We start from the raw sequence: 15,828 nt of genomic DNA, 5'->3' as shown, positions 1-15,828 counted from the left end.
TCATTTAAAGATGAGGCAACTTGATCCTTGCAGGGGATTCACATCCCACCCTCTTCTTTAAAAGCTCAGACAATCATTTCCTATTCCTCCGGTTTAAAGCCAGTTTTGCACTAAAAACACTAAGTTTTTAGTAATTCTCTCATAATAACTCAATTTGAACAAAATTCATGAAGGTAAATATATATTGGGAAAATAGGAAAATAGAATGTGATGTGAGAAGTTGAAGGAAACATTTCAACAGGTACTAGGGCTGGGCAAAAAAAAAAATCAATTTAATCGATTTATTGAATTTGTAGGAAAAAAACCATTTTTATTTTGCAAATTCGAGTTTAAAAAATAAATATATATTATTTTTTTTCCCATTTTTGTTCCGTCCTTGTGAGTTCCTGTGGTGCAATGTGAGCCAGCCCCCTCTTTGTTTACCCTTTTAATTGTAATGTTATATGTTATAAAATATGTAGTTATCTGATTTCGTAATCAAAATTGAAGCTATTGTGAAGTTGCTGTTGCACTTTTGCTTAAACCTGGTTAAAGCTTGAAATTGTTGAATGACAGAGCCTTATTTACTTTTTATTTTGGGATTGTTCTATACATTTTACCTCCTGAGGACAATCACAGCAATAAAGTTGCACTTTTGATATCATATCTGATGTTCGCAGTCATTTTTAAGTGCATTGAAAATCGAATCTAGAATTTTTCTTTAAAAAATCTGAGATTTTTTTTTAGCGAAAATCCCCCAGCCCTATCAGGTACAAATTAGTTTTGCTATGACTGTAAATATCAGTATATACTTTTGTAAATATTTTTTTCTGTGACTTCATATTCAGATCACGCACATGTGAATATTTTCTTTGGGTTTAATTTTAACTTTACCGGTTCACATTTCTTCCCATCATATAAATAAATAATATTTTTATACAAGTTAAAATGTTAACATGCATGTACACATGTTTTTCCTTCAAGTTCTCGCATCTGATTCTACAAGCTCTCTCCAATTTTGCAAAAATATCTACCTTCTTAAAATATAGTGCAATAATCTGCATGTACAGCAGTTGGCAGACATGAGGTAGTGTAACAGCAATAAGGAATAGCTCAAGGACAACAACACCTAGTGTTTTTGAGTAAGTGTGGGGAAGTTAAACAATAGTTTAGGCTGCACGTGTTTGTTTTTAAATTAAATCCAGTGTCAGTAAAAATATTTACCTTATTCTTATCTTAATAATGTATGCATTCAATGGTAATATTAGATATAAATAACTGCAGTAAGAAGAAGAAAAAAAAGATGATACGCGCAAATGAGTCTACACAAATCCCTTTGGAGAAACAAGTCTCCTTAAAGTCCTTGAGCATGAGTGAAGAAACCTTACCCATGACCTACTATTAAACCTTTCAGGAATCTCGTACCCCCTCTGTTATCAGATGTTCATTAACCCTGCCTTACAGCACCCAGACATGCCGGCGTTTTACCTGGCAACCGAGAGAACAGAGAAAACCTCTTAAAGGAGAGGAGGCGAGGACGAGGTACAGCCACTGAGAGGAGAGAGGGAGGTGGGGAGGGAGGGAGGGAGGAGATGAATGATGGGACACAGGGGAGGGAGAGGGAGGACAGTCAATGAGAGCAAAGGGAGACAGATCTGTTTCCAGAAAGGACCAGGACATGCACCACCATGATGAGATGCTGCTCCGCTGAAAGAACATCACATCAGGTTACACGCTGTTTGGAGATGAAGTGGAAATGGGACCACTGACTGTTACGGAGCCTTTTCTGAACGTTGACTGGGTCAAACGATTGACGAAGTGAATAAATGTGGCTCATGAAGAACAGAAGGTCAAGCAAATATAAAAGCATGCTTCACAAAAGTCTCCTCGACACCTAAAAGACTAAAGTATGACATGAGCTGAGGAAAAAAGGCCAGGAATCAATGGCTGTTATGTTCTGAAAGCTGCATTTTAATCTGTCGTAGTTTATTGTTGTTAAAGTTATAAATAGCCATGAAAAGGTTGAGACCAACACTAAAAAGTATCATCCAAAGACAAAAACTTGGACTTCATTAACCCTTTGCATTAATCTCAATTTTTTGCAATGTAAATCAGCACTTAATGCAATAAACAAGTACAGTGTGTGTGTGTGTGTGTGTGTAAAAGGAGAAATTATTCCATAAGTGAAAGACAGAAGTCACAGTATTGTTTCACTTCCCCATAATGAACACAAGTCCCTACTTGTGCTCTCGAAGAACTCTTCATTTTTCAAAAAATTTACCAAAGTTAGGGCAGCTCAATTAATCAAAATTTGATTACGATTTTGCTTATTACACCCATAGATCACAAAAATAACAATCGAGAAAAATGATTAAAAAATATATAAATATTTTTTGCACATGTTTTATTCGCTAAATAAAACAAACCCACTATTTCGTTCATCTGCAAATAATGAAGCTCGGCACACACATGTTATTAATACTAACTTTGAGTTGTTTAATTCATGCACATGCAAACTCCTCCCCTCCGCCCCGCCCCCTCAAAGCCAAAGCTAGCCTGCAGGCCAACACGAGGAAAGTTGTTGCTCGTGGTCTTGAAACAAGGCAGGAGAAATGCATCAAAAATGCTTGGTAAACTTCTATGGGAACACTGTGTTTAGTTTTGTGCAATAGTGAACATTCATTATTTTAGTGTGTTTAAAGGGGACATATCATGCTTAATCCAATTTTTTAGCCCTTAAATGCATTTTGCTGTATATTTAGAGTGTTTAGAAGTACACAAAAGTTCAAATTAATCTCTTCAGGTGCTCTGTTGATATCTTTAGATTCTGTTTTGCTCATATTTTTCAATCTGTTTTGATTTTTCTATTCTCTATTACGTTTTTTGAACAATAACGTCACAGTATTTGCAGCGGAACTGCCAAATTAGGACATCGACTCCAGGCCCAACACTTCGAGCAATCCGCCATTTTTATTTCTCGCTTTTATTTTGTAGTCCAAGCTCAAGGATGCCGAAGTTACGAGAGGATAAGTCAAAATGTTGGGTTGTTGGATGTAGTAACCCACACGCTTCATTACAACGTCTCCCAGCATCAGAACCTTTTCGAAGTGTCTGGTTGAGTTTTATTTTTCACAGAAATGTACCACATCTGTGGGTAAGGTCATTTTTGTGTGCGCGAAGCACTTCAAGGATGACTTCTTCATCAACCTCCGCCAGTATAAAGAAGGATTTGCTGAAAGACTTTGTCTGATTGAGTTAAATATTTTGTAAATAACGTGTGAATAAACATTTTCTTTGCCGCTAAATAATTGTATCTTTTCTATCAAACTACAAAAAGGACGAATAGGGTGGAGTTGAATCGAGTGTCACCTCTGCAACCTGGAGAGGGGGCGGGGTATGAAGTGTCTCATTTGCATTTAAAGAGACCGCACCAAAACGAGTTGCTCTCAGAAGCACATCAGAAAAGGGGTAGAAAAGGGGTGGAGCTATAATAATTAGGAATTCAGATCCAAGCATTGCAGTTCCGCTTTATATAGACCACAACTGTATGATTTCTATCTAAAAAGGAAGGACTTAAATGCATGATATGTCTCCTTTAAGGATTTTATTTATTTATTATGTTTAAAGAATATATTTTATGCTTTTATTGTACAAAAAATAAATAGCTATTTGGTTGACAAATAACAAGTTGACAAAGGGTAGTGATTTCAATTATGACTAAAACAATATTTCTATAATCGAGCAGCCCTAACCAAATTTCACTGTAAGTTTACCAAAAGAAAAAACTAATTGTTTCATTTCAAACTTGGTTTGAAATTTATAAACTTAAAATCTTTAACTGTACAGAGTGAAACAAATAATAAATATGGAAATACAACTCTAGAAAAGTACATGTGGAATTACATTAAAATCATTCCAACAAAACTAACACAAAAGTTTATCCTCAATTTTCATCAATGAGGTATGAGTCAAACAAATGCCTTGATAAAAAAATGATTGTACTAACGTGAACTAATAGTGATAAAGTGAACAATAAGGATTCTCTGATCATCTCAAGCACAAAATGAAATACATTTGACCACAACAATACTAAACATTACTCCAATCCTTTAAATCAGGATGAACAAAAACATGGAATAGTGCTTAGGGTTGATAATATATGCCTCTCAATAAATACACTGTTCACTACAACGTAATTTCACTGCTAGAGGAGTGGAGTGGGAAAAGGTTGCAACTCACCCAGCGTGGGAGCACTAAGCGCCATGACGCCGTAGAACGAGAAAGGTCCGGTCTCAAACTTCATGTTCTCATTGCCGGCCTCGACCTCTACTTGACCCTGAGGAAATAAACACAAACTTAGACATTCAATAATCAGCTCAATTTAATCAGTACAACCAATAAAATAAAAAGATAAAAATATAGACAATAAATTGATTTAAATTCACACTTTAAATAGCTTTTGAAACTCACTGGGCTACTCGAGGAACCAACATGACATAATGATTTAAAAAAAAAAAAAAAAAATGTATGAAGATTAGCAACCACCATGGTGAAAGCTAATGGGAATCCAATGAACAAATAAACAAATTATGAACAGAAATATGACAAGAAAATGGGATTTTTCAATTTTTAAGTTCTGCCTTTGGTTAAAATTTTGTCAAAATCCTTTTAATATTTTTGACATAATCCTCCTCACGGACAAACAACTGAATAAATAAATGAAAGATATTACTTCCTGTGGGTATAATATGATATACTTCTGACTTTATCATAATATTCGAATTCTAGAATTTTAATTTATGTGATAAGCTTTGTTTTTAGTTTGTCTGTTATCTGTTTTTGATGTTATCTTGATATTTCCTTTAAATTATTTATGTGTAATGTCAAACAGAAGTTTCTTAAGTTACTCATGCTAGTCTCTAGAGGGCAGTATAACACCAGGATACAAGAGATGAGGAACTGCATTTTTGCATTCTAAAGGACATCATTAGTAAGGGTAAACATACAGTCTATGGCTCCTTGTCTAGGACTAGAGTAGGCTTTTGGAAACCAGACTATACATCTGGCCAAGCTACTGTCTACGAAGGAACGATGTGATGCAACTAAAAAAAGAAAGTTCACAAATTGGAACCGGCACAAAGGGAAGGAGAGAAAGAGGGAAAGAAGGGGGTTGGGAAGGCCTCAGCGTTGGTGGACAGAGCTGTCGAGAACAGGCCTGCTGGAATGTGTGAACTGCAGCAACAACATGGTACAGTTAATCCACACTGTCATCCTGCCTTCCCTTCATCCTTCCATGCCCACAACACACTAACAGACAAGGACCTGACCAGTGACAGCTTAGCACATGCTGAGGTAACAAAGACAACTGGACTGTTGTGTATAAAATACTCTGTGGTTCACTGCTCACTCTTGGATACAATGTGTCAAAAAACTAGAACAAAAACATGACCAAGCTCATTGTTCACGTATTACAAAAAACATATTTCTATATATTTTCATCACAAAACACAAAAATAACAATACTTGAATATATAATTATTTAATCAATGCTATGTCATATGGATTTGCTTTACCCTGGACATGATGCCAGTCTGTTATAGAACACCTACACACAGACAAAAGTCACAGTTACTCTCATAACCAATCTGGAGAAGATGTCCAGATCCATAGGAGCAAAAAACTAGTATCGAAATATATCGGCCTGCCACCGCAATATGATATAGAGTATATTGTTTTTACTGGATTTATTGAGAACATTTTCTAATTATCCCCCGCCACAAATGTGGAAGGGGGTTTGAGTTCCATCCATCCGAGTTAAAGGGAACAGCTTTTCTCAGATAATGTTTAAGATAGGATAACCGAATTCGGTGTGTGGCTTCAGGGTATCAATACCTTGATGGAGTTCGAAAGTGAGAAGTGCGCACTTATTTTTTCTGGAGTTATTGCCCTTGTTCAATTTTTTTTTTTAACTCTGTTCAAGGTATCTTCAAAGGGGACAGCTTTACTCAAAAACAGTTTAAGATAAGATAACCAAATTCAGTACGTGGCTTCAGGGTATCAATACCTTGATGGAGTTCAAAAATGAGAAGCGCGCAATAATTTTTCTGGAGTTTTTGCTCGAGTTCCATTATTTTTTTACTCTGTTCGAGGTATCTTCAAAGGGGACAGCTTTTCTCAGAAACCATTTGAGATAGGATAACCAAATTTGCTGTGTGGCTTCAGGGTATCAATACCTTGATGGAGTTCAAAAATGAGAAGTGCACAATTCTTTCTTCCGCAGTTATTGCCCTTGTGTAATTTTTTTTTTTTTACTCTGTGGTATCTTCAAAAGAAACAGCTTTTCTTAGAAAACATTTAAGATAGTGAGTAATTTTATATTCTGATGTGATAATTTTTTCTTATGTATACATCTAAGCTACATTTAGGAAAAGGTTGTGAGTTATAATGAGAACCAATCTGGCGGGGGATGTTGATGACTGTCTTGTTTATTTTGTTGTTACTGTATTTATATGCAGAACATTCTTATGTTTAGGTTCAAATTTATATAACTCATTGGTTGACAATAAATGAGCCAGTTTTTTTCTCATACCTACTGCTGCCGACTATTGTTTTCCATTTGAGTAATATCATTTGATCGTTCCACACTAAAAAAGAAGTCATTAAAGTAGATTTGATTCATGCTGTGCTCAATGTCATCAGCCAATATGCAAGGCAAGTGTATTTCATTTCAAGTCAACATTGCATATCGCTGAATAGTGCATAGAATTAGGTCAAGAAATTGCTTCCTGGACATTTTATTTGGGTCTTTGTGAAAAATGTAAATGTTATCCTAAAAAGAAAAGCAAATAAATACTTATAAGAAAATTTAAATAATAAAATACTAAAACTAGCCAGAACCAGCATACCAAACCATTCTGACCAGGACAGTGAGTTCCTTGAGCATATGACCAAAAGTTATTAAACCTTTATTTTACTGAAAGAAATAGTTATCCTCCTCATTTGGTAGCTCTGTACTAGTATCACAGTATTTTAAAGATAATGTACTATTTAAAAATGTAGAAATAACCTAACAGCAGGCATTAAGCTTCAACAAAACAAAAACCCAGTGAGGAACAGGACTGAAATATAGAGTAAGAAAGTGATAAAAGCCTTGTGATGTGTAAAACCAGCAGGCAAGCAGGGGTTAATATTTCTATTTTTCACAGATTAGTAACAGACAGCGGCCTTCAACTCAAGCTCAAGACAAATATCTTTGTTTTCCCTTTGTTGCTGTCGATTTTTCTTTAAGATCTCAGACAGTTCTGTGGTTCAGACTTCAGACAAACAATATAATCAGAAATCACTCACGCTATTTTTGGCCACAAGGAGAGGTGAAGGAGAAGAAAGGGGCAATAATGCAATGTCAAAAGCCCAGTGCCATTTCCTTGCTCTTCTTAATCAGCATCATGACTGACCTGAGTGAAAATGCTAGAAGCCCAAATGCTCGGCTGAAATAATCAAGCGAATCTTTCAGCATAATAAAAATTAATAGAAAGATTTTGGAGACAAAAATCTAAAGTGTAAAGCTTGGAAAGACACAAAGCAGACAAATCTCCTCAATTCTTCCAAACATTTTGATACCCTAATTTCTATAATCAGACAAATTCAAATACAGCATTCTCACAATTCCTATATATTATGCATTTCTATATCTATTATCTGCAGAAGTGAAAAATTACCTATGAATCTATTTGTTTAAGTCCAATAACCCTTAGCTTTCTTTAATCATTTGTTATTAATTTTAATCAGAAAAAACCCCAACAACAAAATAGAATTTTTAAACAACCCATGACACAAGTAATCAGTTTATCAAATGAATGGTCTTCTCGAAAAATTATCAAAATGCAAAACAGATGGCATTGCACGAGATTATCATTAACAGATTCCTATAGCGCCGTACAAGGCTTGTCCCACTTAATTAATTAATACATTTTCTAATTTATCCATTGTGTATTTCTGACCCCGCAACCCTGAAAAACAATAACAAGCGGGTCTGAAAATGGATGGTGCATTTTTGATCAAAGGAAGAAATTGATGCAGGGCATTGGTGCACAAATGAGATAATCACTTTAGAGATCTTTTAGGATAGGGGTGTTCTTTCACTTTTGTAAAGTTTACCAAATACTCCGAAACATTGTTGATTTCACAGTGAGGAACCAGAACCCATCATATGTTATGGTTTCATTCATGAAAGTGTCTATTTGTAAGGTTGCTGTATGGACAACACCCGGTGCTATTGGTACGGTTACCGAAGTACATGTACGTAGCGTCTTAGGGTCAAGTTTAGGTTAGAACCCAATATCGCAACAATTTTTAGGGTTAGGGCAAGGTTTAGCCTTAGTCACGTGACCTAAACTGACCAATGGGCCTCTGCGTACGGATAGAATGTCGGTATATTGATGCGGCAACCGTACGGATAGGCACTGCCTTCATTTAATGGGACTGTTTTTCAGGAAATTTACTTTTAATCTCCTGAAATGTTTCAACTGCCAGTCTTCTTCAGAAGCGTCTGCCAATCGCTTTGATGAGAATGTCTGAATAAATGAAACTTTATCATATCATTTAGAACAAAGGCGCAAAAAACTTTCTGGAATTCAAAGCCATCAGTTTGACTTTGATCCTTAATGAAGAGTCGTTCCCTTCAAATTAAAATGAGTGGATATTCTAATCTCCTCTCGACACATGGTCCACCCTGAGAGAGTCTGCTGAGGTCAAATATTTGGCCCGCTGCACACACACTACCCAGTAGCATGTTTGGAGTTAAATTTAAAAGGAGGGGTGGAAAACAGGGAGACAAAGGGTAGACGCTGAGAAAGGTGGAGGACAGCTAGTCAGACTTGTTCTCCCAGATCTGTGCACGCTACGTTGACAGTTAACAAGACACCAGTACGGCTCTGACTGTGGGCTATATTTTTATGACATATATACAAATAAATGTATTTGTTTTAATTATGGTAATATGAAATTAACTCTATGTCAAGAAATCATTTTTTACTGGTACAGGCCGACACCTAACACCAGTACGAGTTTCTAATTTCAAACATAAACATACAACGTAAAACCCAGATGAAGCTCACATTACCTCCAGGCCAGTTTGGACACGCACACACAAACTTTTTAACCCTTTTTCATTTTCTTTGGCTACTTTGCAACTTCCTTTGTCCCATTTTTGCCCCTTTTCAAAAACTTCTGAAACTTTTTTCAAGATTTCAGCAACCTTTTGCAAATAAATATCCCCCCCCTTTTTTTCTTCTATTTTTTGTCCATTTTCATTGCCTTTTGATCCTTTCTTTAATACTTTTGTAACTTTTCATCCAAAAATACTAACTTTTGCCCAATAAATCCCACTTGTTTCCTTTTTCACAATACTTTGCCTCTTTTTGTTTAATATTTTTGCCCTTTTTCACTATTGTTTGTCACATTTTGCCCATTTAAGCCACCTTTTGCCATTACATATCACCCGTTTCCTCTTTTTTTGCCTAATTATTTGTCACTCTTGACCTGTTTTTGCCAATTTAGTCACTTTTCACAATTTTCTTGCAATGTTTTTGCCACCCGTTAATAAATTCTTGTGACTCGCATTGGAGAAAGTGTAGAAAATGAAGAAACTTGCACCGCCCCACATAAGCCGTCAGACGGGTCATGTAAGAAAAAAATCATTTAAAAAAAAACAAAAAAATAAAAACTTAGCGGACCACACCGGCCCACTTTAGGTCAACGGCTCACCGAGACGATGCCCAGTATGCCAGATGGCTAGTCCACCCCTGGTTTCTAGTAGCTTAAAGTCCACACCATACAATGAACATCACTGGATTTAGCCTTTCCCTTTCATGAAAAAGTTTTCCGGTGTCACAGACTGAGTTTACCTCATACTGAGATCGATGATGAGCATATATGAGCATGCACACTACCGGAAAATGAATTTTTGCTAAAATTTTTTATTTTTTTTTTAAATTCAGTTTTGTTTTTTTTTTGTTTCAAAGTGAACAGGCATTTTTTTGTTTATTGGATTAGGTTAGGGTCAGGTTACAATCTCAGTACAGAGGTAAACTAAGTCATTGACACCGGGTTAGGGTTTTGTGCATTCAAACCAATTTGTTCACAGAAACTCTGTTGCCTCATAATGGTTTGTGAAGGCTCTGCAGGAATCACTGCAGTGCGTATCATGATAAAAAAGTGGGTGAGGGACTTCTTGGTAAAAAAATTTACCTAAAAAACGATGCTTTGGACACTGTTACGGCTGAATTTACGGTTGACCTCATTTGGAGACATGATTTATTGCTCTGGTTGAATGATGGAGTCGAGGAGAAGCATTGATGGTTTTATAAAAAAGGGTTTATTCTAAAACTAAGAAAAAAGGTACAAGATGGAACAAAGTGAAACAAAATTAGCGTCCATCCAGGCGGACGTCCGAAGGAAGTGCTGCGCCCCCTAACAGTTTCAAAGCTTAAGCTTTTTATACAGATAAGAGCAAAGTTCCACTCTGGGGTAAGGAGGAGGGGAGAGTCAGATGCCCAATAGTGGAAAGATTTGAGGATGATGAAGACGTATATGTTATGAAGAAGATGTGCGCCACTCTTATCTCCTTGATAGTGTGTGCTGCATGCGAGCAGAGACTCTGGCCTTGGCTCTGTGCACTGAGTACGCTCTGTACTGTTTAATCATGATTCAGCTGTTCAAAAGTGTAAAGAGTAATGGATTGTATTAAAACATGACAAATTGTACACATGAACATACATTTGACGATATGATGATGAATATAAAAATGACCATAACAACACCTTTATGTAATTTTTAATTTAACATAATAAAACATGTTTTTAGAACCAGAGAGCACAATACTCACTTCATGAACAAAGCAATAAATGAAGTTAATGGAGGGGGGGAAGTCACTATAAGCCCCCAGTTGTTGGAAACGTGTAATTGCTGCTACGTTACAAGAAAAGCAGGTGTAGAAGATGAATGAATAAATGAATGGATTAATGGATAATGAGATGTCTGAGCTTGTGCGTTTGTCTTGCCACTTTGTAATTACCAGTTAAGGCTAAGATATTGTAGCAAACATTCATGAATGATTCAGCTTAATTTTAAACATGTGTCATTACTGGTTCTATGTGTATGTGTGTGAGTTTTACTTGTTGCTTTGGAGCACGAGACCTACACTAAGTCTTGGCCAAAGTTCAAACCAGAGCACTGCAACTCATCAACGTGAGAAAGAACTCTGTGTCCCCTCTGAGGCAACAATCCATCAACTTGTGTCACACAAGGCGTTGATGAATGATGCCTTCCAACAGGTTTGAAAGCAAAGTGACGCGGTCCTATTATATATACCGTAGGTGTGACCACTAAAGATTAAGACTGGTTACGGCAAGTTTTGAAATCAAGTGACAAAACAAAAGGTCATTAAATGCAGACGTAGGATTATGGAATGAAGGGAAGTCAGTAAATAGTTTTGAAATCTTTAAAAAAGGGCTAAAGTGTTTTAGAATTTTTTGTTTGCCAACAGATAAGATGTGTACAAGAGGTTCATTCTAAAAGCAGAGCAGTGGGACTGAAGATTTATTGTAGATCTTATGAAAAGCTCAAACACGGGAACACAGAAATATAAGCCTTGTGACGGCTGTGATTATCCACATCATAGAGATGTCTTTGTTTTGACTTTTATTCTTCAACCTGTCTCCAAGGCTAAGTTCTTTGCAGAAAACTGATTTTTTAATTCAAAATATTGTTCTATGACTCATCACCCAGAATGAATGGCCCTATGAAATAGGCCAGTTGATCGACAGGTTGATTTAAATTCTTTACCCTCTTATTTAGTCTGCTAGAGATACAACCTATCAAACTTGATCGATATAAAGCTAGAATGATTACTGAAGTAATTCCAAGCTTTATAATAATAGCTACATTCACCCATTCACTCAAATACAATGACAGAACTGTAATGTCAAGTGTTAATCTGTCATTAGGAGCAATTTAGGGTTCAGCATCTTGCCCACAAACACTTTGTCACATCAACAGATGGAATCTTGGAGCTAAACCCCCAACCTTTGCTTCAGAAGACAGAAGTTATTTAGGTCTTAAATGTGTGTATGTGTTCATTTGCACGTGTTATGATGTTTCACCGTCACACCTCTTGCCATTGCCTAATAACATTTACACTTTGGCACAAGACAAGAAAATGTTGATCACTGCTCATGTGTTACACTGTAACATCACACAGTTCTGTCTAACAGCAGCGAGATATTATAGCCTGTGACCCAATTAAAAACTCAACAAGAAAAGAAAGTTTAAGAAAAAGAGTGACAAAGATGATCTTAATTACTACATACATAAATCATGAAATCTGCTATATAGACAACATAAATAAAAATTGTTAATGTAGCAGCATTTGATGTGCTGTGCAGTTGATAGTAGAAAAAAAAAGATTGTATTTCATAGCAGTAATGCACAGTGCAGTATTGCACAGTGCAGTATTGCAACGGCCCTGGGGTATGTGGTATTTTTCAGTCAATTTGTTTTTGGCTTTTTTGTCCTATACTGCCTTCCTGAGGCTAACAGCTGGAACAGGTGATGTGCAGGGTGGGATGAGTACTCAAGGATTAGTGACGTGCCGTGAGCACTAGGTTTGGGTAGGCAGGGTGTTGCAAATCGAGACCACCAATGTCGACATCAATGACAATTTCATATGTTTCGGCTGGCAAGTGTTAATCAAACAAAATCAACATCGTAAACACCATTAAAGAAACAAACAATTATTCAATATAGACTGCATACTCTCCCAACAAGATATATCTCATGACACGGCAGCACATCCTATGTTGTTGGAAACTCAGAAACAGGAAGAAAATGACAACAACAACTCAGAAGCCAATCCTTCCTTTTGTACCATTCACTGTGGAAAGTATGAACAATTTTCTGACCTTACCTTTGTTGAAGGTCTGGTAGCTCAGGTGTTAGTTTCCCATCTTTTAAAAGCTGTCATTTTTCCTCAAAAGAATGTTTCTTTATTGTCTCTAGCGCTGTCATCCTGCCTGTAGTGTTATCCCGCCCACTCGCAAGAGAACGTAGCACGCAGTATCAATTTACTAATGCACTGTGAACGTACGTATAGCATTTAGCATAGCACGGTTATGTCCAAAGGCAGCGTAGAGAGCTGCCTTTTTACATAAAGATCTCCACAAGTGCAGCATCGCCATTCCGCAGCAATGAATGTGGGTTTGTACTTTGTAGTTGGTGATGAGGGGAGAACTCTGAGCCACTGCGACTGAGTGTGCCGCCATCTTTAAAGTTGATCTAAAACCAGGAACACATTGTTCTTGGATGACTGCATTTTCAATCTCCGTGCTCTCCCCTTGATATTTCAATACCCCAGACAAATAGATAACCTGACCTTAAGACATATTTAAACCAGATTTTTATTCTACATTTTGCTACCCACTTTTGATGTACAATTAAATTGTTGCCATATTTAACTACATTAATTTTCTACTAATACTAAGATGTCTTTATTAGCATTTTAATCTGAGGGTGTGTAGATGCGCAATAACTCATATTTGTTGAAACGTCACCATTTTCCTTGCTCTGTTTTTAAATGCATTGTGAGGCATCTTTGAAATGTGAACATACTAGTGCACTACAGAGATAAGAAAACAAGAACAAGTTAATAAAATGTTAGTAAAAAAATCAACTCATTTATCATCAACAAAGCTGTCATTTTAAACAGCATAATAAAATAACACTAAAGACATGAGCCTAGAAACGTTTTCCCACAATGTGTCAAACATAGGCAAACTTCCTCAAGCCTGAAAAATAAATAATTGTGTCTAGACTCTGCACTTGTTTGAATTAAATATTTACAGGCAAAGAATATAATTGATAGAGTTACTATTCTCTGATGTTTCCAACAAACTTTTGCAAATGCGTGGCAAGAAACCCCAAATTGCTCGTCTTTGGTGTTTTAGTGTCATTACAGGATTTCTCTTCATCCAAGTTAATAATAAAAACTAACGGTGTTCAGAGTAAAACATGACAATAATGATATTAAAAAGGCACCGACCACGTGTGAGGTCCACAGAAACCTGAGTTCAGCCTCCCTCACAGAACAACAAAAAGCTTTTAGAGCTCCCAGGATTACTGGACTTGGCAAATGATTGTGGACTAAATGGGTACTGATGTGTGTGAAGTAAATACAAGTTTAAATCAATGGAGCTGCAACTTTCCCATTCAGTGGGAGGCATAGAAGATACAGTTAAATATAAAGCAGCTAAAAACACAGCAGTTCTATTTATGTTACAGGTGGAAAAAAATAGGAGAGTTTCTTTTATTGAAGGTTGTTGAGCTTTGCGTTGATTAAACATATGGGCACCATTGACTGGTTGACAGAGGGATGAACGGATGCTGCCTAACTTTCAAGCTGTGCTGTTAGGTGAGCCTTGATGAATCAACAGAAGGTAGAAGGTCAAAGGAATGGAGAGGAGCACTCTCCTAAAGGTTGATCTCATTATCCAAGTTGCTCATCTTTTATTCTGGGATGAAGCAGCGGGAATCCGACATTTTGAAAGCCAAGTATGGATCAAGCTGAGTAAACAGCTACAGCAGTTTGTGTTTATGAATTTTTATAATCCTCAATATGTCCGCACGCACAGCTGAAATTCACCATTTCATTCCGTTTTTATCAACCAGGGAGGAAAAAAAAAAAATCATTGAATTACTGGAAAAATTTGTAGATTATAACAGTTCATGCAAACTGATGGACAGCGACAGTCTAAGTTTAAGTTGTTTAAACTTGGTCACAGCCGTGCAAGAGAGTCAGATTGTACAGAGAATCATTTGAAACCTTCAGGATTGCAGCCCTCTAGGACACAGCTTGGACAGCTCTTATAGATAGACTCAACTTAGAAATAAAAAAGAATGACATGGTTTACTTTAGGTCTCGTCAACTTGGGCCAAGATCATACAGCAGAAGAAAACTCTTCATCACATAACAGCACGACAACTACTAAATACAGTGGTTCCTAACCTTTTTTAGGTCGTGACCCCACTTTGATATCACAAATTTCTGGCAACCCCAGTCTTTTTTTAATTAATTTTTGATCATGTTTGTGATAGTGTTCGTAGCACTAGTTTTGAGATGCAGCAGCTCAAATATTTTGATAATGTTTTAACTGGATTCATATTTGAGGAAGTGAAAGTATAGAATACAGTTGTTTGAGATTTTGTTTGGTGTTTTAATTTGAAAATGAATAATCTAGAAAATGAAAAATATCATTTTAATCAGTAATTTCTTTTAATCAATTACTAGATATTTCAGGCAACCCCACATGGAGTCACGACCCCAAGGTTGGAAATACCCTGACGTAATGTGTGGCTGTTAGTTTGAAGGTTAAAAAATGTACTGTACCCAATATGCCCCTAATCAAATGACTTACTTATATGTGGGTATATAATATATATAGGCTGACAAACTCACATAAAAACAAAATTTAATGTAAAAGTTTATCACACTGCCAGTAAGTCTCACTAATAGCCATTCATCCCATGCTCTCCTCCCCCAGTTCATTGCATACCTGCAGGATGAGAATGAAGTAGTCCACCGCCTTTCCTCTTTGGTAGATGTAGTGGTGGGAAGAGTGTTTCTCTTTTTTGTTGAACTTGATCTCGTGGATCACGTTGGGGTGGCGAAGAATTCGTAAAAGCGCCTTTTCTGAGATCAATGAAGGGTTGAACAAGCTCACCTCTGCAGGACATGGAAAAGATACACAATCATTTACCAATGTTACAAATGGATCTGCCTATTCACTCGGCTGTTTG

General features: G+C 36.6%; 1 protein-coding gene across 8 annotated transcripts in view; it reads right to left on the bottom strand.

Moving 5' to 3' along the window:
- LOC114464461 (metal transporter CNNM4-like) overlaps positions 1-15,828 on the bottom strand; it is a 35,953-nt gene that overhangs the window by 12,641 nt on the left and 7,484 nt on the right. For 3 of the 8 annotated variants that reach the window (XM_028448686.1, XM_028448681.1, XM_028448682.1), the window contains exons 4-5: positions 15,585-15,754; positions 4,219-4,315 (exon numbers count right to left, since the gene is read on the bottom strand). In XM_028448686.1, the coding sequence (XP_028304487.1) occupies positions 4,219-4,315; positions 15,585-15,754 (267 nt within the window). Of the gene's footprint in view, positions 1-1,467; positions 1,531-1,552; positions 1,687-4,218; positions 4,316-15,584; positions 15,755-15,828 lie in introns of those variants that run through there. The other 5 variants (XR_003674206.1, XM_028448684.1, XM_028448680.1 and 2 more) reach the window with 3 other exon arrangements.

This window comes from Gouania willdenowi, chromosome 6, assembly GCF_900634775.1.
Source record: "Gouania willdenowi chromosome 6, fGouWil2.1, whole genome shotgun sequence".
NCBI lineage: Eukaryota > Metazoa > Chordata > Actinopteri > Blenniiformes > Gobiesocidae > Gouania > Gouania willdenowi.
This window is presented reverse-complemented; position numbering and strand designations above follow the sequence as displayed.